General features: G+C 39.9%; 1 protein-coding gene across 1 annotated transcript; it reads left to right on the top strand.

Moving 5' to 3' along the window:
• The first annotated feature begins 11,234 nt into the window (after nucleotides 1-11,234).
• Nucleotides 11,235-22,785, top strand: SNRPB2 (small nuclear ribonucleoprotein polypeptide B2). The gene is made up of 7 exons (XM_010381463.2): nucleotides 11,235-11,324; nucleotides 12,927-13,028; nucleotides 13,423-13,595; nucleotides 18,777-18,917; nucleotides 20,026-20,076; nucleotides 21,522-21,610; nucleotides 22,044-22,785. Exons 2-7 carry the CDS (start codon nucleotides 12,965-12,967, stop codon nucleotides 22,201-22,203), a joined length of 678 nt encoding a protein of 225 aa, XP_010379765.1. The 5' UTR covers nucleotides 11,235-11,324; nucleotides 12,927-12,964; the 3' UTR covers nucleotides 22,204-22,785.
• The last annotated feature ends 414 nt before the right edge of the window (nucleotides 22,786-23,199 follow it).

Below are 23,199 nucleotides of genomic sequence, written 5' to 3'. Positions count from 1 at the left end.
ACTTGAAAACATCTTTCTTGCTTCTTGTGGGTTTTTGCTTCTCTAAATACTAAGCATTGCTTTTTTATGTCATTAGTCTCTTCGTGAGCACCCCTGAGGACCTAAGAGTAAGAGAAAATGGCATGAAACCAAAAACTTTCTGTGCAGGGAAAATCTTCAGATTTCTAGATGTTAATAGAAGGTAAAAAGGCAAGATGTGAAATTATATATTCACTAGAATTATAATTTTGTAAAATAAACCTATGAAATAGGCTTCAAGGAAATATCCTCAATAGAAGTATTTAACTACTCACGCCTGTAATCCCAGCACTTTGGGAGGCCGAGGCGGGCGAATCATGAGGTCAGGAGATCAAGACCATCCTGGCTAACACGGTGAAACCCCGTCTCTACTAAAAATGCAAAAAATTAGCCGGGCGTGGCGGCCGGCGCCTGTAGTCCCAGCTACTTGGGAGGCTGAGGCAGGAGAATGGCGGGAACCCGGGAGGCGGAGCTTGCAGTGAGCCGAGATCGCGCCACTGCACTCCAGACTGGGGGACTGAGCAAGACTCTGTCTCAAAAAAAAAAAAAAGAAATATTTAACTAAACGGGTGGTTTTCTGCCTGATTTTTTTTTTTTTTTTTTTTTTTTTTTTTTTTTTTTTTTTGAGACGGAGTTTCGCTTTTGTTGCCCAGGCTGGGGTGCAATGGAGCAATCCCGGCTCACTGCAACCTCCGCCTCCCGGAATTCAGGCGATTCTCCTGCCTCAGCCTTCCTAAGTAGCTGGGATTACAGGCATGCGCCACCACGGCCGGCTAATTTTGTGTTTTTAGCAGAGATGGGGTTTCTCCGTGTTGGTCAGGCTGGTCTCGAACTTTAGACCTCAGATGATCTGCCCGCCTCGGCCTCCCAAAGTGCTGGGATTACAGGTGTGAGCCCCCGCACCCGGCTCTGCCTGATTTTCAAAACTTTTTATACCATTGTTAAATTACTAACATATAATGCATTTGAGATCTTCTGAAGAGGGAAAGGATGCTTTTCAGCCTAGGGAATGTGAAGACACTAATGAAGCCTTTCATTTCATCCAGGCTTTCCAGACTTGCCACAAATGTGCCACACTTACTCTCAAGGGTTTTTACCACATCTACAAAGAAACAAAATGAGTGTATTTAGCATCCTTGCTCAAGGTCACACAGTCAAGCTGACCTGTCAGGTGGCTGCCCACAAGTCAGTTCATCCCAAACAAGTAAACCAAATTCACTGTTTCCAGACCATCCAATTTTTATCTCCCTTTTCTCCTTTCTCTTATAAATTCTGTATTTGCCTTGGTTCACTGGCCGTCTATGGATTATCTTCCTTGTAGGAATAAAATTTGCAAGCACGAAAACTAAAAATCTCTTTTTAAAAAAATATAAAAAGAAAACCAAACCTTCAATGACTCCCCCTTTTTAAAAAAAATTATTTTACTCTAAGTTCTGGGATATATGTGCAGAAGATGCAGGTTTGTTACATAGGTATACATGTGCCATGGTGGCTGGCTGCACCCATCAACCCGTCATCTGGGTTTTAAGCCCCACATGCATTAAGTATTTGTCCTAATGCTCTCCCTCCCCTTGCCCCCAACTCCCTGATAGGCCCCAGTATGTGATGTTCCCCTCCCTGTGTCCATGTGTTCTCATTGTTCAACTCCCACTTATGAGTAAGTGAGAACATGTGGTGTTTGTTTTTCCGTTTCTGTGTTAGTTTGCTGAGAATGATGGCTTCCAGTTTCATCCATGTCCCTGAAAGGACAGGGAACTCACTCTTTTGTATGGCTGCCATGACTCCCTATTTCATAACATCAAAAATAGAAGCTTCTCACCACTATTTATTCAAGTTCCTTTCACATTTCTTTACGACTCTAACATTCTGGTAAAGTTTATTCATTTGTCCCCTGAATGTGACCGACAAATTCTTACTTGTCTCTATCTGTCCTCAACATGCCTGTGTGGTTTTCTTTCAGAGTCAAGCTCAAATTCCTCCTGTATGTGTGTGTATATAAATTTATGAGCCAAGACTTGACAGTCCATGAACACGAGTGTCACTACCCATTCAACTGTTTGATTGTAAAATATCACATACTCTGTTCAAAGGGCCCCTTTCATTGCTATTGGGATAGAACCAAAGCTTTGCTATTGGGATTTATGGGATATGAGAGCAGGAAGGAACCTTGAAGAGACCATTCAGAGCAGCCATTCATTTTATAAATAAAGGCATCGAAGCCCAGAGCAGGTAAGTTAATTGTTCAACTCACACAATTAGTAGCATGAAACAGGACCTTGAGTTCAGTGCTGTGCTGAGACCAGCTCGTTCTAGCTTGAGACCCAGTTTTCAAATTTTCAGAAACTTTTTCAGCCAGCTGGGGTATTTACACCATAGAAATTGGCAGATTAAAAATTGGGGCATTCTTCTCTTCTCCTGTCCCTAGAGAGCTGGTTGTCAAGCATTTATCAGCACATCATTGACCTTGATTTTTCTCCATTTTCTTGAGAGGTTAAATGGAGGTCCCTTGGGTCCCTTTTTTCTCTCTATCATAGTAGCCAGTTACCCTGCACTTGCTTGTCACTCGGCAGGGTACAGTTTCCAAAACATCCAGACTTGCCTATCCATCTGTCTGCTTCCCATCTCCACCTGGATGTCTTACAGTCAACTGAAACTTAAGCTATCCAAAATGAAACACCTGATTCCCTACCAGCCACCTCTAGCCTGCCACTGCCCCAACACCATCCATTACTATTCCTCCAGGTATTTGCTTTGGAAACCTGGAAGGTACCTCTTGATTATTCCTCCCTTTTCCTTATGTTTTGTGTTGAATTGTGCCCCCGCACCCCTCCTAAAATACATACCTGTGACTATGACCTTATTAGGAAATAGGGTCTTTGCAGATGCAATTTGATGTAAATTGAGTTAATTCTATAGTACGATGAGGCTTTAATCCAATGTGACTGGTATCCTTATAAGAAGGGAAGAGACACAGAAAGAGATATGCATGTAATGACAGAAGCAGAGACCAGAGTGTTGTGTCTATAAGCCAAGGGATGCCAAAGATTGACAGCAATCATCAGAAGCCAAGAGAAAGGCACTGAACAGATTCTCCCTAGAGCTCTCATAGAGAGCATGATCCTGCTGACACCTTGATTTCAGACTTCTGGCCTCCAGAACTGTGAGAATAAATTTCTGTTACTTTAAGCCATCCAGTTTGTGATAGTTAGAGCAGTCCCAGGAAATAAATACACCTTCCAACCCTCAACCCCTCCATGTTCATTCCGTCAGCAAGGCTTTGAATCACGTCTCTAAATAGAACTGGGATCTATCTACTTCTGTGCTGTCACTTTAATTCAGGCCACCTTCATCTCTACTTTGGACACTGCCACCATTTCTTCACTAGCCTAGACTTGACCCCTCCATTCCATTCAGAAAGATCCACACAGCGTTATATCATATCTTTTCCTGCTTAGAAGTCTGATTTCTATCGCTTTTAGCATAACCCTCAAATGACTTAACGTGGCTTATAAGATGCTAGCTGATTCTGGAAAGCTCATCTCAGTAAACTTTCTCTCTCATCTCCTGTGTTCCAGCTGTAACTGTCTGCTGCTTTTTTTTTTTTCTTTTTCAGTTCCTCAAATTTGGTGAAGTCCTTTCCATCTCAGACCTTTGCAAGAAGTATTCTGCCTGAGGAACTCTCTATTACCTTCCTCCTACTTACTACTTTTCTAACAACCAGCTCCTTCTTACCTTTAAGTCTAGAAAGCCTGTCCCTCCACCAGAATAGTCTCTTCCTTCCCAGAAGTGGTCGACAATGTAAATTTTCCATTCTCACGTCAAGTAATGGAGTCCAATTCCCTTCCCCTTGAATATAAGCTGGCTGGCCTCATAGCTCACTTGTAGCCAACAGAAATTGCTAGAAGTTTTGTTGTGTGATTTTCCAGGCCAGGTCCAAAGCATCATGAAGCTTCCACCTAATTTCCTTGGAATGCTTGGTCTGGGGGAACCTGGCACCTATGTAAGAAATCCAACAACCCTGAGACTACCAGGCTGAAAACAACCTGTGTAGCTGCTCCAGTTGACAGCCTCGTCTGAGCTTAGCCTTTTAGCCACTGCTACCATCAAACATGGGAGTGAAACTGTTTGGATCCTTTAGACCAGGCCATTCACCTGCCACAGTCTGACTGAATTCCTGATCTACTGGGTTCATGAGGCATAATCTAACAGTTGTTGTTTTAAGTAATAACTTTTTGAGGTAGTTTATCATGCAGCAACAGTGACGGGAGCACCTCCATAGTAGTTATTCACAACTCCCAAACACTGACATGTTGATTTGACATCTGTGAGATGGGAAGCTCTGTGATAGCAGGGACCATGCCTGTCTTCCTCACTACTGTATCTCCAACAGCTAACAGGATTTGCTATGTTGTAGGTGCCCAATAAAGGTAAGACAGTGAAGGTGCCCAATAAAGGTAAGACAGTGAAGGTGCCCAATAAAGGTAAGACATAGAATTTTCTATGTTGTAGGTGCCAAATAAAGGTAAGACAGTCCCAACGTCTTAGTATGGTTTTAGGCTACTTAAAGCATTTAAAGCTTGACACTGTACAAAGACTTCTGGGATATCCTATGTTAACCGAAGGAAGGAATGAGCTCTTCCCATCTCAGCCTCTTGTAATGGAATCTGACATTTGCAATTTCAGCCACAAGGAAATAAGTTAGAACTAATTTCTTTCAGGCCTCTAAACTGACCAGTCTTATTCATAATCCTCTACTGAGACGACAAAATGTATTATAAGTTATATTAATATCTTTGGAAAGTTGAAGTAATTTGGTAACATTAAATGTCAGGAAGTAGCTTCATATTAAAGCTGAACAAAGACTATGATTAAAGAGCGACCATCCAATATCAATGAGACAAACACAATTTCTTATTTTTTCACCACCAATTTTAATAAACTCATTAACTCTTGTGATGATGTTTCTGCCAGTGGATGATAGAGAAATTTACAATACTTGAACTGACCCACATTCACCTTAAAATAGAATAGGAAATATCAGCCTCATTTACATAATTGTTTTGGATTCCCTAGACAGAAATAATTTTCAGGGTTGTCATGTCTGTGCATAATCTGCAATTCAAATTAGAGCCCTCAGAATTTTTTCTTTCAACTTCTTTGTGATAAGAATCCAACCTGTCTCCTGAGGTTGAATCTTGCCTGATACATTTTATACATACCTGATCTTGTGTTGCAAGATGATTCTACCAACCTAAAATTAGACCGTGAGCATGGTATCTCTTTATGTCTTCAGAATCCTTCTCTAAAGGTTTGTGAAAATGCCACCAACCACGAATTCTTCTCTAAGCTTGGCCCTAACATATTTTCTCACATATAGTCATCTTACATAGGTGCTTAATAAATGTGGGATTAAATTACTCAATAAAGGTCACTCGGAAGATGGATCCTATAGCTATACATTGATTACTTTGTGTTTTTTTTTTTTTTTTGGAATGTCAGTTATGCAGAAGAACATTGATTACTTTGACTTCCCCTTTAAAAGGTATGAGTCACCTCAGACATATAATCTCTTATGTACCAAAAATAGTTTGTAGTCGTGAAATAGTTCAAAACTCTTTTGAACTTTGTGAGAATTCTTTTTTTCTTTTGAGACAGAGTCTTGCGCTGTCGCCCAGGCTGGAGTGCAGCGGCAGGATCTCAGGTCACTGCAACCTCCACCTCCTGGGTTGAAGCAATTCTCCTCCCTCAGGCTTCTGAGTAGCTGGGATTACAGGCGCATGCAACCATGCCTGGCTAGTTTTTCTTTTCTTTTTTTTTTTTTTTTTGAGACGGAGTCTCGCTCTGTCACCCAGGCTGGAGTGCAGTGGCCGGATCTCAGCTCACTGCAAGCTCCGCCTCCCGGGTTCACGCCATTCTCCTGCCTCAGCCTCCCTAGTAGCTGGGATTACAGGCGCCCGCCAGGTCGCCCGGCTAGTTTTTTGTATTTTTAGTAGAGACGGGGTTTCACCATGTTAGCCAGGATGGTCTTGATCTCCTGACCTCGTGATCCGCCCGTCTCGGCCTCCCATAGTGCTGGGATTACAGGCTTGAGCCACCGCGCCCGGCCGCCTGGCTAGTTTTTCTATGTTCAGTAGAGATGGGGGTTCACCATATTGGCCAGGCTGGTCTTGAACTACTGACCTAAAGCAATCCACCTGCCTCAGCCTCCCAAAGTGCTGCAATTACAGGCCAGGTGTGAACCACCATGCCCAGCCAAGAATTATTTCTCAGAGGTGATTTTGATCAATGTGTAAAGTCAGGAGGGGCTAGGCTATGCTGCATTAACAAATATCCCCTAAATATCAGTTAATTATTTCTTGCTTATATTACATGACCAATTTGAACTTGTGTGTGTTTGTGTGTGTGTGTGTGTGTGTGTGTGTGTGTGTTGGGCAGGAGGAGGGTGTCCTTTAATCATTAAGGCCTACACTTGACAGAGGTTCCATCTTGGGATATGTTTCCAAGATCACAAGGAAAGGAAAAAGGGCACCTGGCAAATTGTGCACTGTCCTGTGATGTTCCTACCTGGAAGTGATGCATGTCTTATGCTCTCACAATTCATTAGCCAAAGCAGTGACATGGCCATGCCCATTTTCAAAGGATGTAGAGTAGTGCAAGCCCTCCATGGGCCTGGAAGGAACAAGAATCACAATATTTGTGAACAGCTGAAATGACTACCACAAATTAGGAAGTGACCCAGGGCTCCCCAAACAAGCAATCGCCTGTTAAAAAGAATACATATTCCAGACTTTCTTTCTCTCACTTCAGGTTTATTTCCAAATGCCCAGTAGAAGGCAGTTAAAATAAAGTTTCAAATAAATACGAGCTCCGTTGAAAGAAATAGTTGATTTGTGTTTGGATAAGAAGATAGGATTCTGTATCTGATAGAATCTCTGTGGATCCAAAGATAACTACAGTTTGATACTAGAACCATTCTTTCTTTTTTTTGAGATGGAGTCTTGGTCTGTCACCCAGGCTGGAGTGCAGTGGTGTGATCCTGGCTCACTGCAACCTCCGCCTCCCGGGTTCAAGCAATTCTCCCACCTCAGCCTCCTAAGTAGCTGGGACTACAGGCATGCGCTACTGTACCTGGCTTTTTTTTTTTTTATTCCAGTAGAGACGGGGTTTCACCATGTTGGCCAGGCTGGTCTCAAGCTCCTAACCTCAAGTGATCCACCCACCTCAGCCTCCCAAAGCTCTAGGACCACAGGCATGAGTCACCACGCCTGGCCTACCAACCATTCATTTTTTTTTTTTTTTCCTTTTTTTTTTCGAGATAGAGTCTAGCTCTGTCGCCCAGGCTGGGGTGCAGTGGCGTGATCTCGGCTCACTGCAACCTCCGCCTCCTGGGTTCAAGTGATTCTCCTGCCTCAGGCTCTAGACTAGCTGGGATTACACCCACACCCAGCTAATTTTTGTATTTATAGTAGAGACACGGTTTTACCGTGTTGGCCAGGCTGGTCTCGAACTCCTTACCTCGTGATCCACCCACCTTGGCCTCTCAAAGTGCTGACATTACAAAGTGAGCCACCACGCCTGGCCCCAACCATTCTTAAAAAAGAAATGTTTAGGTTCTTGCTACCCAAAATGCGGTATGGGACCAGCAGCATCAGCATCATCTGGGAGTTTGCTACAAATGCAGCTTCTCAGCACTGGATTAAGATATCTGGGGAATGCCCATGAAATCAATGATATATCACTTTTGAAATTACAGTCAGGGCCTGGCAGTGTTTTTTTTTTTTTTTAAAGCTGTTCTTTTTAAAATTTGTATTTCCAAACTGTCCTAAGGCTTAAGACTCAAAAAAAAATTTACAGTGATTAATTATAGGAGAAGCAAAACCCACTATATTTAAAAGTTGTGTGTGCATAATATTTTGTTTCATGGGGTCATCTCATGAGACTGAAATCTTAATTTTCTAGTCTCAAAGAGAACGGCAGTTGTATGATGCTACTTTAGCTAGCTTTAGGGGAGGGCAGGTGATACAATACTGAGCACAACCTACACGTCTCACAAAAAGTTCACCAAAAAAGTTCAGGTTTTCCCCACACTTCTTTGGATTAATGATCAGGTCCTCAAAGAAAAACTACCATTTCCAAACTTTATGGAATGTGCACATTCTCATAACCTATCTGAGATATCACCCATTCTGGGGAGAGGGTATTTTGGTGCATGTGAAAGACACACTATTCTTAACATTAATACAGTAGTACACATCAGAGGCAATAGTCATATTCTAGTTTTTTTCATTCCTAAAAACAAGACTGTATCCACAAAGAATAAAATAGTAAGAAGTAAAATGAAAGAAAATTAATTGCACAAAATTATTTCCTCCCTGAACTGGGGGAGGGAGAGTGGTGCTTTTTAGGAAGTTTCAGCCAATATTATCCCAACTTCCCAGGAAAACATAAACCTGATTTGATGCTCAACAATAATGCCTAGATTTGTTTAATGCTTGTTGTGAAAATAATTTCACTCTAGATAAATTTCTTAATGTAATCACCATCTGGGGGAAGAAAGAAGATACAGACGAATTGCCACACATTTTGTGGCTCTATCTAACATAAATAAGACAAAATTTATCCACCAGTTTTATGATGCATCTTCCTTTATACATGGCTCCTCAAAACTACTGTAGCAGGATACCAAAAACATTTAATGAGAAACATAAAACAGGTGCAGATAAGGTAGAAAATATATGTGTATTCGGAGTCACTAAGAGACACCTCAGTTATCATCCTTATAATTTAGACATCTTGGCACAGTTTTATTCCCTACTGTTTGTAGTAATTTTTCTGCTCCTCCGAAAATAAGCGAGTTTTATCATCTGCAGATACATGACATTGGATAGGGTGGTTACGGCGCTGCCTTCTTGTTTCTCTCGATGGAAAAAACCTGTTTCACAGGAAAGTAAATCATGATGCCTAACCCAAATATGAAAGAACAGACTGAGCAGAACTAACAAAACTCATTTGTCCCTTCTAGTTTTTAAAAAGGTGAGTTTTGGACATCTGATTCCTGATCTGACCCTCAAGAAGCGGATCTGGTTATAAAGTGATGATGTTTTACAGTACATGTGACCATAGTTTAGCTGCTATAATATTCTTAATATAGTTATATAACCAGGCTATGCAAGGTTTCTCACAAAACCAGAAAAGCTACTCGATCCCTATCATTCCCTTCCTGTACTGTTTTCAATTACTGGTTTCTCAGATCATTCAGGAAACCACTGAGAATCATTAACAGGTTATTGGAATGCACAGAGTGACTGCCCAAGGACAGTGCACTGGTTCTTTTTAGAAGAACCTGGAAAAGTGCATGCAGACCATTGCAGCTGAGTTGGCAATGGATGATCTGCTTCTCACAGTGTAATGTACAATAGCTGTAATTTAATTGTTAATAGAACATGATATGCAGTCTGTCTTCAGACCTCTGTATTTCCTGTGGTATTTTCTTCTAGGTTGGAGTGTCTTTGCATAATCACATCTTATTCTCTTTTAACAGTTATCAACTCTTGGCTAGATTCCCTTATATAATAAAAAGTATAGTTTATTCTCAGTAGCTTAGCCATCAACAAATAGAACTAACTGTTGAGATGCTCATACTAATACGCAGAACAGCTTGTCCTTTGTTATTTAGAAATTGTTTATATTAAGTTTATATTCTCTTTTAATTTGTTAAAGATATACTTATAATTCTTTAAGATAGGAATTTCTCATTTATTTATTTATTTATTTCAGAGATGAGATCTCACTATGTTGCCCAGGATGATTTCAAACTCCTGGCCTCAACCAGTCCTCCTGTCTCAGCCTCCGCAAATGCTGGGATTACAGGTGTGAGCTACTACACTCAGCCATTTCTTGTAGTATTAGATCTATATAATAAAAGGATGTTTTTCTGTGATCCCTTAACATTTTCTACACTCATCTGCATGTTCAAAGCATATTTGTTTACTGTTGCCTAGTTTTCCATGTCATTCATTCATTTATCCAATATATATTAATTATCAGTCACTATTCTCATTACTAAGGGTACTTGAGTGAACAGAGCACACAAAATCCCCACCCTTAAGAAGCTTATATTATTTTCAAGTTGTTGCAACTTTAGGTGTTTTTTAAAAAATAAAAATTCCCAGCTGATAAAACCAACTTATTTGACAGCTACCTGCCTCACCAATATAACCAAGTTATAGCTAGAACTCAGAAATAACATTTTTGAGCCTCACCAATATAACCAAGTTATAGCCAGAATTCAGAAATAACATTTTTGAGCATTTATTTTGTGTCTGGTAATGTGCCAACCACTTTACATTTATTTTAGCTCATTTAATGCTTACAACAACTAGAAGGAGATACTATTAGGATCCCTATTTTACAGATGAAAAAAGTGAAGATCAGAGAGACTAGTTAAGCAGAGGGTACAAGATTAGGTTCCACTTGACTCTTAACAACCATTTCATATTCCAGGTAATGCTTTACAGATATCTGATGAATGGATGAATGAATGAAAGCATGGGGATTTTTTTGGGAATTCCCATTCAGCTTGGCATAAATACTAACTCGTTAGATATCCTAGAAAAATCTAGACTTTTTGTGGGAAGAAAAGAGTGGGAAGGGTGGTAGGGAATTATTTTTTTGAGATGACTGGGTTCTACTCAGCATGGTTGCCTTATCTGGTGAGAGATGAGAATTGGGCAGACACCAGTTCTGTCTGCCCTAGGCCCTCAAACTGGGAAGCCTCTGAGATTCAAGTTCATCAGCAGAGTGTTGGAGGACAGTTCCTGCAGAGCCCCAAGAATCAGAGGAGACTTGGAGGCAGGAGGAACCCGCTATCCTAAAGGTGATTTTAAACCGAGGCAGCCAGAGCCCAAAGAAGGGCGAAACCAGAACTGCCCCGTAGCATGAGGGGCACAGCCCGTAAAATTACATAGGATTTGTAAAGGTGGAAGGCACTCTTGCGCGGGGTAAAGCTTCGCAAGGTCGTGGTACGGGAAATGATTCACTCTTCTTCCCTATTCCCTCGCAGCATGGTCCCCACAAACCCCGTCCCTTTCCCCATTTCCATTTCCGGACTCTTCTCCTGCCCGCAGGGCATACGCACGCGCAGAGAGATTACCAGCCCGGACCGCCAGAGACCCGGAAGCATCGATCTGCTCTGCGCTCGGCTTGTAGACTTGTGGGCGCTCGATTGAGGAGCGTGGCAACGTTACTTCCGGTGCCTGGCTGCGTTTCCTGCTTTTGGTTCTTACGGGAGACGGCGTAGGCCTTAGGTGGGTTCGTGCACCTTTTACCTCGCTGTTTCGGTTTTCCTGGCTCCTCGGCCCTTTTCTCCCCTGTTGCAGCTGGGAGCGGACGAAGCGCGAAGCTGGGGTGGGGACGCGTTTGGCCCGGGTTTGGATCTCGGAGTACCCGGGTAGGCCGGAGGCAAGGAAGAGATGGGAGACTGACTCTGGGGCCGGGCATGGCGTGGCAGCTCCCTCGGACTTCGTTAGGGGGCCTCGGGCGAAGGTGCTTCTGTCTGGAGAGGCGGGAGGCTTGCGCTTAGGAAGTAAAGGATAATGTCCGTCTGCTTGTGCGAGGCGTTGACAGTTCACTGCGCTTTCAGGTGTCTTCCAGCGGTTCCCTTTTGGTGGTGGCGGGTAATTCAGGGTGCCCCTGAAACAGTCCAGCCCACGATCAAACCTCGCATGAAACCCCGCAAGAGCCTCCCCTTTGTCCCCCTACCTTCAGTTTGACCTCTGCCTCAGTCAATTCCATTTCGTCGTCTCCTTTGTGACCCTTGCCGCTTCTCCAGATTTCGATTTGGGGGTCCCAAGGCTTGGAGAAGCGTTACGTTTTACCTGTTACCTGCGCAAGTGCAGCACCTGCTTGTAGGCTCTTCCCTTGTTAATCATCCAATGCTGTTCACGTACAGTGGATGCTCTGTAAATATTTGTGAGATAAAGGAATATGTGGGACACACAAGGAAATCAAGCAGGTTCGCAATTTGCAAGTAAAAACCACGTAAAAAAATGCAATAGTGTGGTAGACGAGGAAGAGAAGTGTAGAGGAGAAAGCAGGGGCTGAATTTCCAGGCCTGATGCTTATTAGCTGTGTGACCTTAGGCACGTTCCTTAAGTGGTAATAGCTGTTAATAATAGCTACTCTAAGTGCTTACCGCTGATGCAAACCTGTGCTAGAACTCATTCAGTCTTCTGAGTTCGATTGGGTAGGTTCTGTTACCATTCTCATTTTACTGTTGAGGACCTGACAGATTAAGGAACTTCCCTCAGGCAAACAGCTAATAAGCATAAATAGGATTTGAATTAACATCTGACTGGTACTAGAATCTGAGTTTAAGGGTCATGCCACACTGCTGTCATTGAGCTCCTTTCTTTCAAGTCGGTTAGAGGTAACCTTGGAGTCCAGATAGCTTGGTGATGCTGTATACAAATTAAGTAATAGGTATGGAAGGACTTTGTAAGTGCACCTAAGAAGTAGTTGGCAAACTCCATTAATGTTTAACCTGATGATTTTCACTGGATGTACATTTACTACTCTGTCATTTTTCTTCAAATCTGCATTTTAAAATTATTGAGGAGGTGGAAAGAAAATATTGTCATAAGTGAAAAGTAAGTGTGAAAATAAATGTGTTGAATTAAATGATGTTACTAAAATCTGGCTAGGTATTGGTGCTCCAAGTTTTGAGCATGAGAAACTCTTCTCCTTTTGTATGAAAAGGAGGGCTAGTAGGTGCTGGAGGTACACTAAAGGCTTCAGCCAAACACATTTTCTGACAATTGGGATTGAAAGAGAAGTGAAAGGTTAATAATTCTTGTGTTGTGTCCTTATGCCACAGTCCAGTATAATTTACTCCTTCCTTTTTATAACAGATTTTTTACTGTCTCCTTCTGAAGAATTTAACACAAACATGGATATCAGACCAAATCATACTATTTATATCAACAATATGAATGACAAAATTAAAAAGGAAGGTAAGTGCTTTTTAAAATACTTGTTCACTACTAAAATGTGTTTATTTACTACTGTCTTAAAAATTGTATTGCCTCAAAACCTCTCACCTCGTCATCTTAGTGCCTGAAATAATGGTTTATCCCATTTCCTATAGGGATTTGAAGGCTTTTAAAAAACAAAAATAGGTAGGAATTGACAGTGTGTACAGTCTGTTTCTACTCATAGATATAATGGTTTCATCTGACTTTTAAAATTACATATAGCCAATGGAATAGTATATGTTTTTATAAACATTAAATATATATAACTATAAATAAGTGAGTGGTGGGGAGGCAACTCAATGCAGTATCATTTTATGAAGACTTTTGTCATTATCTTATTACCAATGACTTGTTTCTTTTCTAATTTGGACAGAATTGAAGAGATCCCTGTATGCCCTGTTTTCTCAGTTCGGTCATGTGGTGGACATTGTGGCTTTAAAGACCATGAAGATGAGGGGGCAGGCCTTTGTCATATTTAAGGAACTGGGCTCATCCACGAATGCTTTGAGACAGTTACAAGGATTTCCATTTTATGGTAAACCAATGGTAAGCCAATTCCATTATTTCACTTTAATCAAGAAATTAATGATATTGATGGTACAGTAGATTTGTAAATATGCTTGAAACTGTGGCTGTTGCTTTCTGCTTTTAATTTCATGTGTTTGGGTTTATGTGTTTTTATAGAAAAACAATAGCAGTAGAGTTTAATTTATGACGGTCAAGATGGCTGAAAACAAAATACATTGAGATGTAGAATATTTAAAAAAATAATGGCAGTCTAGGCGATAGTCTTATCTCAAAAAGTTAGAAATTAATAATAACCTGGAAGACTTGAAAAGAAACCTGTTTGTAAACTTGTAAAACATTACAAAAGTCAAGAGCTAAAGAGGAAATTCAGTCTGAAGTTTTAGAAAATGCTATAGTGAAATACTATATGTCAGAAGCTACACAGTCTAGATGAAACAGTGATCTAAAGAAAAATGATAGGTTTAAACTCATAGGTTTTAGGAATAACAATGGAAATGAAATGGTTATGCATGGAGAGTTTTAAACTCAGGAATGTCATAATGACATTCACATCTAGCTGCTGGATGAAGGTCGCATTGTGGGAGGGACAGAAAGGAAGTGGGAAACTCAGGAGGCCCTTGATGTAAATCAGAGATGTAGAGGATCAGATAACGGTGACCACAGAGTGTGAAGCAAGGGGTTCTCTATGTCTGAGGGAATATACTGTACCTTGGGTGTGGATTCCAAACTGCTTTTTTTCTGCGATTAGAATGTGATGTGAAGGAGTGTTGGACAAAGAGCCAGAGACCAGGGTTTAGAGGAGCTGGGTCTTCATTCTGGTTGTACTATTAACTGGCTCTGTGCGTGTGGTCAGTTTTACCACCTCTGAAGTATAAACAAATTGATTCTTTGGTCTAATGCAGGCATCAGCAAAAACTGTAAAGAAGTACCTAATACTTTAGGCTTTGTAGGCCATATGTGGTTTCTGTTACCTATTCTTTTATGTGCTTATGTTTTTTAACAACCCTTTAACATTATCAAAAAAAGTTCATGTAAGGCCATGCAGGCCATGGGCAGGGTTTGGCTCAGACTGTGGTACAGACCACTGATCTAATCCCTTCATTTTACAGATGAAGAACCAGGCACAGAAAGTTTAATTGTTCTTCTAGGTTATAGTAATATAACCAGTGGCAGCATCAGGAGTTGACAACTAATCCAACAGCTAGTATTGTGATTTTTTTTTTTTTTTCTGTATTACAGGTCAGCAAACTTTCCATAAAGGACCAGATAGTAAATACATTACACTTTGCAAGCCAGATAATCTGTGTTGCAGCTACTACTCAACTCTGCTTTTATAGCAGGAAGAGCAGTCACAGATAAGAACAGGCAGTGTTCGCTACAGACAGTAATGTGAGGACCCCTGTTTGTATTTATTTATTTATTTATTATTATTATTATTATTTTTTGAGACGGAGTCTTGCTCTGCCGCCCAGGCTGGAGTGCAGTGGCGCGATCTCAGTTCACTGCAAGCTCCACCTCTCGGGTTCACGCCAATCTCCTGCCTCAGCCTTCCAAGTAGCTGGGACTACAGGCGCCTACCACCATGCCTGGCTAATTTTTTGTATTTTAGTAGAGATGGAGTTTCACTGTGTTAGTCAGGATCGAGGACTGCTGTTTTATACCACGATGTTTAATTCAGGACTGAGCACCTTTTTTTCTGTTACTAGAGCAAGTTCTTCTCATCCTCTATCCAGCTCTTCTTTACCCATCACTTCCCAGCTGACTAGACACCATTTTTGTGGACAGACCTATCCCAGGAAACTGTGGGATAGTACCTGTGTAATCTAATTTTTAGTAAATTGGTGTTGCCTGAAACCAGTGGGTCTCGCGTAGTAGTATGAGGAAACACCATAATTGAGATCTCAGTTGGCAGCAGCATAGGGTCTGGGTTTTAGCTTACATCTAAAATTACTTTAACTTGAAAGTAATTTTAACTTGAACATTTTAACTTGAAAGAAAGTTTCTTCCCATGGAGGGTTTAGAGCTATTTTGCTAAGTGGAGATGACAAGTTTGCATGTGTCTGTTACTCAGATACAGGAAAGGAAATTGTTTGCTGTGTTGGGCACCAGCTTCATCTTGCCAACTAATTATTTTTTAAAATTAGTGGGAAAAGTGTATTAGATTGATTATTGTATTGAAGCATTTTGGGAGGTCCATTCTTTTCCTACAGAAAGGTAACAGATACTGCCAAATCTCCAGCATCTTAGAAGAGGGGAAATAGAGTTTTTTGGGCTGTCTTGTTTATGTCTTATTGTGGTTTTAGTTGCTCTTCTGTTTTAACTCCAACATACCAGATCAGAAATGAACAAAATTTGCTATAACTTGGAACTCAGAACAGAATTACTCTCTCTGATTCAAGGGCATTTAATTAATGCCAAAAGTACCTTAGTAAAATAGAACCGTCTTCCTAAGGGCTTCGTCATGAAAACTTTGGCATAAGTCAATCTTGCCCTTCTCTAAGTTGTGGTTAGATTTTTATCTCTAACAGGTATTTAGTCTAGACTAGGGTTTCTCAACCCTGTCACTTTGGACGTTTTGAAATGAATGATTCTTTGTTGCAGGGGCCTGTCTTGTTCATTACAGGGTGTTTAACAGCATCCCTGGCCTCTACCCGCAGGGTGCCAGTAGCATAACAACGAGTAATGTCTCCAGCTAGTGCCAGTTGTGCCCTGGCAGACAAAATCACCTCTGGTTGAGAACCACTGGTTTAAATGAACCAGCTAAGAGCTATTGCTGAGATCAGATATTTTCACAGGTGACTCGGTCATAAGGACAGACAAATCAGGTCACCCAAGATCTGTTCAGGTCAGGCACAAGGTTGCAGAGCCAAGGGAGTTGTGAGGGAACCCTTAGGACGAAGTCAGAAGTTAGTCTAACCCTTCAACTTGTCTCCTTTTGGTTAGATGATGATGGCAAGACTAGCAGAGTTACATGCAGGGATAAGCACACTTAAAGCCACTGTGGTACAGCGGCCCAGACCAGCCAGAAAGAGCCTGGGATTCTGAGGTGTGGGTTTAGGCTTACTCCTTCCCCTCTTGTTTCCCCAGTGTAGTCATCTCTAGCTGAAGTAAAAGAAGAGGAAGAATTGATCTTGGTTTTGACAAATTCTCTGCTTTGTTAATCCACACTACTTTAAAATGTTTCTTGTTCTTTTCAGATCAAGATCAAATTCTTGTTATATGAGGCAATAAAATTTTGCATACCTATTTTATACAAAGTAATTTGTACAGATGACTACAGAGCAGTAATTTGTAGGATTATTGCATTTTGATCAGAGAGGTAGTAATTCTTTCAGCTCCAGGGAGGAAGAGTTTGCTTGAAATGGAGGTTGGAGATTACAGATAGTCATATGTAGATAACAGTTTAACTCATGGCAGAAATATTCAGACAGTTCATTGGCACTGAGTGTAGTTTTGTGATAATGCTTCAGGCCAGGGCTACTCAAAGTGTGGTCCCCATGCCAATAACATTACCACCTTTGTGCTTGTTAAAAGTGCAGAATCCCAGGTTCGCCCAGACCTACCACATCAGAACTTTTACCTGCTTTCCAGGCATTTGGAATGCAAACTATAATTGATGAAATACTATCCTGGACAAGTTTTTGAACCTTTCCCTGTTGTAATAGGTGCCTCTTGGTGTCGGCACGGAAGGCATATGCAAGTGGTCCAGTCACACTATCTGTGATCCCATTCTTTTGCTTTCTTTTAAAACATTTTAAAATTTGGTAAGTTGTTTCCAGTGTTAAAGTCACTTCACGTAAAGGTGATAGATTCAAAGGAAAGTCATTCCCAGTCTTCTGTACTTTAACTATTGGAAGTAACATTCCATATGACACATCCCACAGCTGATTGACACGTCGTTGCTTCTGTTGAGAGTCACTGGTAAGGGGAAGGCAACTCTGCAATGCATTTTTTGTTGTTGTTGTTTTTGTTCTTTGTGCATCTGTTTTTTTAAACACACGTGCTTATAGCAGCTTTATTCATAATCGCCAAAAACTATAAACCAAATATCCTTCATTGGATGATGTAAAACAAATTGGTACATCAATACGATGAAATACTACTTGCCGTTAAATGCAACGGCATAGATGAATCTCAAAGGCATTATGCCAAGTAAAGGAAGGCAGCCTCTGGGTTACGTGATGCATGATCCTATCTGTGTGACATTCTGGAAAGGGCAGCAGGGACAGAGAACAGATGAGTGTTTGGAAGAGGAGGGATGGGGTAACAAAGGGGAAGCATGAGGGGATTTTTAGGTGATAGAACTGCCCTGTGTCCTGTTTGTGGTGGTAGATACATTAATCTATACAAGTGTTACAACTCAGAGCAGTACATCCAAAAAGTTACCATGCAAAAAAGTTATATTTAAGGCCCCAAATTTATGATGTTTAGAATTCTGAAAAATGAAAAAAAAATTCAAATAAACTTATTAAAAATGGTTTAAAAGAAATTTTCCATCTAATTTTCTGCCAGTGGGGGCTCTGCCACACTAGCCCTAGTGTTCTGTGGGCCTATTCTGTCTGTAAAACAGGATTAGTCTAGAACAGTGATTTTCTTTCTTTTTCCCAAGCTCCCTCAAATTACATCCCTGGGTGCTCCCTCTGTGACTGTAGGATGCGGGTAGGTTTGGAGAGAAAAGGGCATTTGGCCTCCACTGGGCTCTGGAGCCCAGTTCTATGTCAAGCTGAGCAGTTTTGCTTTTGTTTGTTTTATATGTTGTTTGTTGAAAACCTCTGGATTAGAATAGCTGGTCTTGAGCCGGATTCCCAGGCACCGAGGAGATTTGAACAGTTCTGGATTCCAAAGCCCGCTGGTGGAGCCCGCTCATTTGTCCCTTTAACACTTCAATGCAGTTTTCTCTGTTCTTCGATTAAATGGAGAGAAGCCGCGGCACAGATATTTCAAAGTCATATGTTTCTCACACGAAAATGTATGGGTTTTTTAATCTAATAAACACACTTGAATCTAACTTTGTCTAAATTATGAATTATATCCCACCGTTTATTTCCATTTGGCACTCAGTATATTTTGACAGATTTCCTTAAGGATGTGTTTAAAATTAGCTTGTAGTGTATTTGCGTAATGAAATTTGAAATATTAATGACTAGTGTAAACATCCTTCAGCATGAGAAGTAACCTGTTTTCAAATAATTAAAACAGCGAATACAGTATGCAAAAACAGATTCGGATATAATATCTAAAATGCGTGGAACTTTTGCTGACAAAGAAAAGAAGAAAGAAAAGAAAAAAGCCAAAACTGTGGAACAGACTGCAACAACCGCAAACAAAAAGCCTGGCCAGGTAAGATAGACCCAAAAAGTTCCTGTTTGTCTTGGTGTTAAAAACTTGATAGATGCTTGTCTTACAGGTGAGGAATGATCTTAGGCTTGTCTGTATATGTGCATAAATGTGTGTTTAAAAGGTGGTTTTAAGAAGCTAGAATGGTTGACTTCTAAAATTCAGTATTAAGAAACAAAATATAAACCTTAACATATGCGTATTTATATTAAGCAATTTTAAATTTGCATGGCATTTAATTCCATCATTCTCTAAAATATGTTAATACCTTTTGGTTTATTTCTCAAGTTTTGCTGCCTATAAATAATACTGTAGTTATTATTTTTAATCATGAGTACTTCACTCAAAGTGTCTTTCTTTGAACAATTCAGTAATACAAAATATAATTTGAAATACCAGATAAAAGTGAAATATACTGCTGGGTGCCATGGTGGCTCATGCCTATAATTCCAGCACTTTGGGAGGCTGAGGTGGGTGGATCACCTGAGGTCAGGAGTTCGAGACCAGCCTGGCCAACATGGTGAAACCCCATCTGTACTAAAAATACAAAAAATTAGCCAACTGTGGTGGTGGATGCCTGTAATCCCAGCTACTCAGGAGGCTGAAGCAGGAGAATCGCTTGAACCCAGGAGGCAGAGGTGGCAGTGAGGTGAGATTACGCCGTTGCACTCCAGCCTGGGCGACAAGAGCAAGACTCGATCTCAACAACAACAACAAAAAAAGTGAAATTTACCAAAAAGTAATTACTTCTGGATTGAAAGTGATTAAAAGTCAGTTTTACTAAATGACTTATGTCCAACTGTTTTTAAAAGTTAAGACTAGACCTTGGTTTTCTGTTATATATTTCTTCATAATTTTAAAGCTAAGAGGTTAAATTTTATAATATACTATTTAAAATTTAGGGCTAGCCTTAACAAAAATAACCGACAAATTAAGAACATGAATGTTTGAGTCAGTGTTAAGGTATAAATTCTTAAAGTAAAATTAGATGGAATAAGAAGGATATCTGTTGGAATTAATGTTATTTTTAATGCAGTAATTATAAATATAAATACCTGCTGCCTTTTTGGAGGGATTGGATATTTAAACTCTCCCTATTTCTTTTGCTTAGGGAACTCCAAATTCAGCTAATACCCAAGGAAATACAACACCAAATCCTCAGGTAATTTTTTTTCCATGTCGTGCTTACCTTAAAATAAGATTGTCAAGATTACAACAGTAGTATACAACAATTTGCATGTCTCCAAAAACAAAATGATTTCATCTACAAGACATAGTGCGTTAAATTGTCTCCACTGTAATGTAAAAACTCACTCCTGAAGAACATTTTAATTCCTTTTTAGAGGGAGAAAACAACACCTGACTTTATTTCTTGTTTTCCATAATGAATCAGTGACAGAATCAAAATGATAAACTTTAAACTCTGCGAGGGCTGGGAGCAGACATTTTTGTTTTCCCTACAGTACCTAAAGCTTTCCACAGTTGCATGGGTGAGGGTTAACTGGCAGGGTCAGGGGCTCTCTTCCATTCCAGTTGGTTGAAACACTAGTGTTTTCTGGAGACTCACACACTCTTTGGGCATACAGTTTTATAGTTACCTTTGCACTTCCTGAACACAAATAAATTTCAGCCTTTTTTTTTTTTTTAAGCCTCCATGTACAAATGTTTTGGAAACTCCGTATTAAATCTCCCCACGATGTACCTCAAAGAGAAAGCCTCAGTAATGTGCTGATGGTTTCATACTTTTGTTTTCAGATGCTGGAGTCTGGCAAGATCCTTAAATCCATAGAATTCTCTGTACCACTGAGGTTTTTCTCCTCTTGTTTTAAGTTACTTGGATTTTTCATCTCCTCAGCATTTATAGTCCAGTTCACAAATGCCAGCACTTAATCCTCTAAGCCTTGAGTTGTTCGCTAATTGTTTTCTACACTTGCTCTTTTCTCTTTAATGAAAGCAGCCTGAAGACAGAGCTCTTTTCTTATATACAAGACTCTTTCTCTGGTGCCCCATAACCTCTGGATGGGATATCAAATGAGTAATATCTAATAAACTAAGTGTTTATTACTGCTTGTTTGTATGTAACTAGATGCTGTGCATATCTCATTTACTTGCCAAAAATAAGTGCATTAAAAGTCCCTAAGCAGTGGTTCTCAGTGGTAATCGTTCTAGTTCCGTTTTTGTTTTTTTGTTTTTTTCTTTTTTTGGGTTTAATATGCTGGGAAGTAGTAATAGTAAAGAGGAATTAAGTATCTGATACTGAGTTTGGTAACCAGCTATGGAGGGGTGACATTGCTGGCCATCTGTAATTTTGTTAAGATCATTGATTATGTTATCCAGGTGACAAAATTCTCCAATCACGACTCACCTCCAGATGTGTAAAACATAATTGTTTCATATACTGTTAAACACTTAAGAGATTTGTAATTTTCCAAACCTTTAATGTCTTGACTTGAATGTCTGCCTTGCTTAGTTACTGTAAGGTTTTGATTTATTTCTCCAGTGTCGTTGTTTTTCAGTTTTATTGTTTAGTATAGTAAGATTTCACGTCCCTAGCTTACGATGCTGTTTAAACTTACAAGCTAACTTTGCCTTTTTACTTTTTAATAGGTCCCTGATTACCCTCCAAACTATATTTTATTCCTTAATAACTTACCAGAAGAGACTAATGAGATGATGTTATCCATGCTGTTTAATCAGTAAGTTTTTTCATAAATAAGTCTGTTTTCTGAGAGCTTCCTCACAGGACAAGTAGCACTTCCATGGGTTGAATCCATTGATCACACAGCAGTAATTCCTTACAGGTTCATTGATTTGGTCTGGGATGAATCATGAATTGGAGCCAATTTGCCGATTTAGCAAATAAAGAGCTAAATTTCCTCTAATGTTTGAATTCTTAACTCTGATTGATATAATAACAAAGCTTTGATATAATATAAAATAGAATTAGTTTATTCTTGTAGTTCCTCCATGGTGTCAATTATATTTTAGGCTCTTCCATCTACTCAGTATTCTTGGTTAGGGTATGGTTATTTTTCTTGGACTAGTATTAGGAAGTTGCTTAACAAATTTTAACACAAAGCCAACATTTATGTACTTGCTGTATACGTGAATTGTTTTTCTTCTTTATAGGTTCCCTGGCTTCAAGGAAGTACGTCTGGTACCAGGGAGGCATGACATTGCTTTTGTTGAATTTGAAAATGATGGGCAGGCTGGAGCTGCCAGGGATGCTTTACAGGGATTTAAGATCACACCATCCCATGCTATGAAGATCACCTATGCCAAGAAATAACATTTGGGACAGTCATCTTTAAAGGACTTGGTGTTATTTATAGTGTTTGTTTTGGTAACATTTGGCTGGGTCATTTTAATAGTTAGAGATTAGGGGGAGTAAAAGTGAAATTTTTGTGAAGGACTTAAATTATCCAGTGTTTCTTTAGCCTTGGTGAACTATGAAATACGAAGACCTTAATTTTGTACAATAAACTTTGTATTCTGTGTATATAATGCTTTCTTTATTGACCCATTGCCCTATCATCAGATGACTGTTCTGGTCTAGAACACACTTAAGGTTTATAAAATTGTATAATAGGATGCTTTTCTAGTGTTATTTTGGTGGAGCTAATGATACAACATCATTGAACCATTTTAATAAAAGTTAAGTAGAATTAGATCACAGAAGTTAGTAGACGACTGTTGTATTAATGGTAATAATGATTGTTCTGGGTATTAGAAGAAAATGAGACCTAGGCGGGATCTAAATTTGATCTTTGTATCCTTTTAAGAAATGAATATATTATTTTGCTGGTAGTAGGGATTCCACAGGTTTTCTTCATTCAGTATTAAATAAAGGCTGTGTTTACTGTTTACCGAGAAAACGGAAAGGGGATGCTGTCTTCAAGCTGCATTTAATGCTCTTTCCTTCATGAGGCAGGACTGTTCTGAGGTTAATACCCAACCTCTTTAGTGAAAGACCTCCGGGGTAAAAATTTTACGATCTGTAGTCTTTTTTTTTCCCCTTAAGACAAATAGGCTGATTAATAAGAGTTGCCAGTGCTAAGTTTGCTACTTCTTTGTAATTCTTAAACACCAGTGTTCAAATATTTCCAAAGCCCGTTTTCTTTAGCTTTTGATTTATATTTAAGCCTATCGATTCAGTCCTCTGCTGAATAAACCATGGGTATCTCCAGAAGTGGACAATTTGTTTTTACAAGTATAGTACATATTGATAGTAACAACAACAAGAAAACAGTACTTTTTTTTTTTGGTGTTCCAGTTTTACTATTCC

This window comes from Rhinopithecus roxellana, chromosome 13 (genome assembly GCF_007565055.1).
Source record: "Rhinopithecus roxellana isolate Shanxi Qingling chromosome 13, ASM756505v1, whole genome shotgun sequence".
Classification (NCBI taxonomy): Eukaryota; Metazoa; Chordata; class Mammalia; order Primates; family Cercopithecidae; genus Rhinopithecus; species Rhinopithecus roxellana.
Note: the sequence above shows the minus strand (reverse complement) of the source record. Positions and strands in the feature narration are given on the sequence as shown.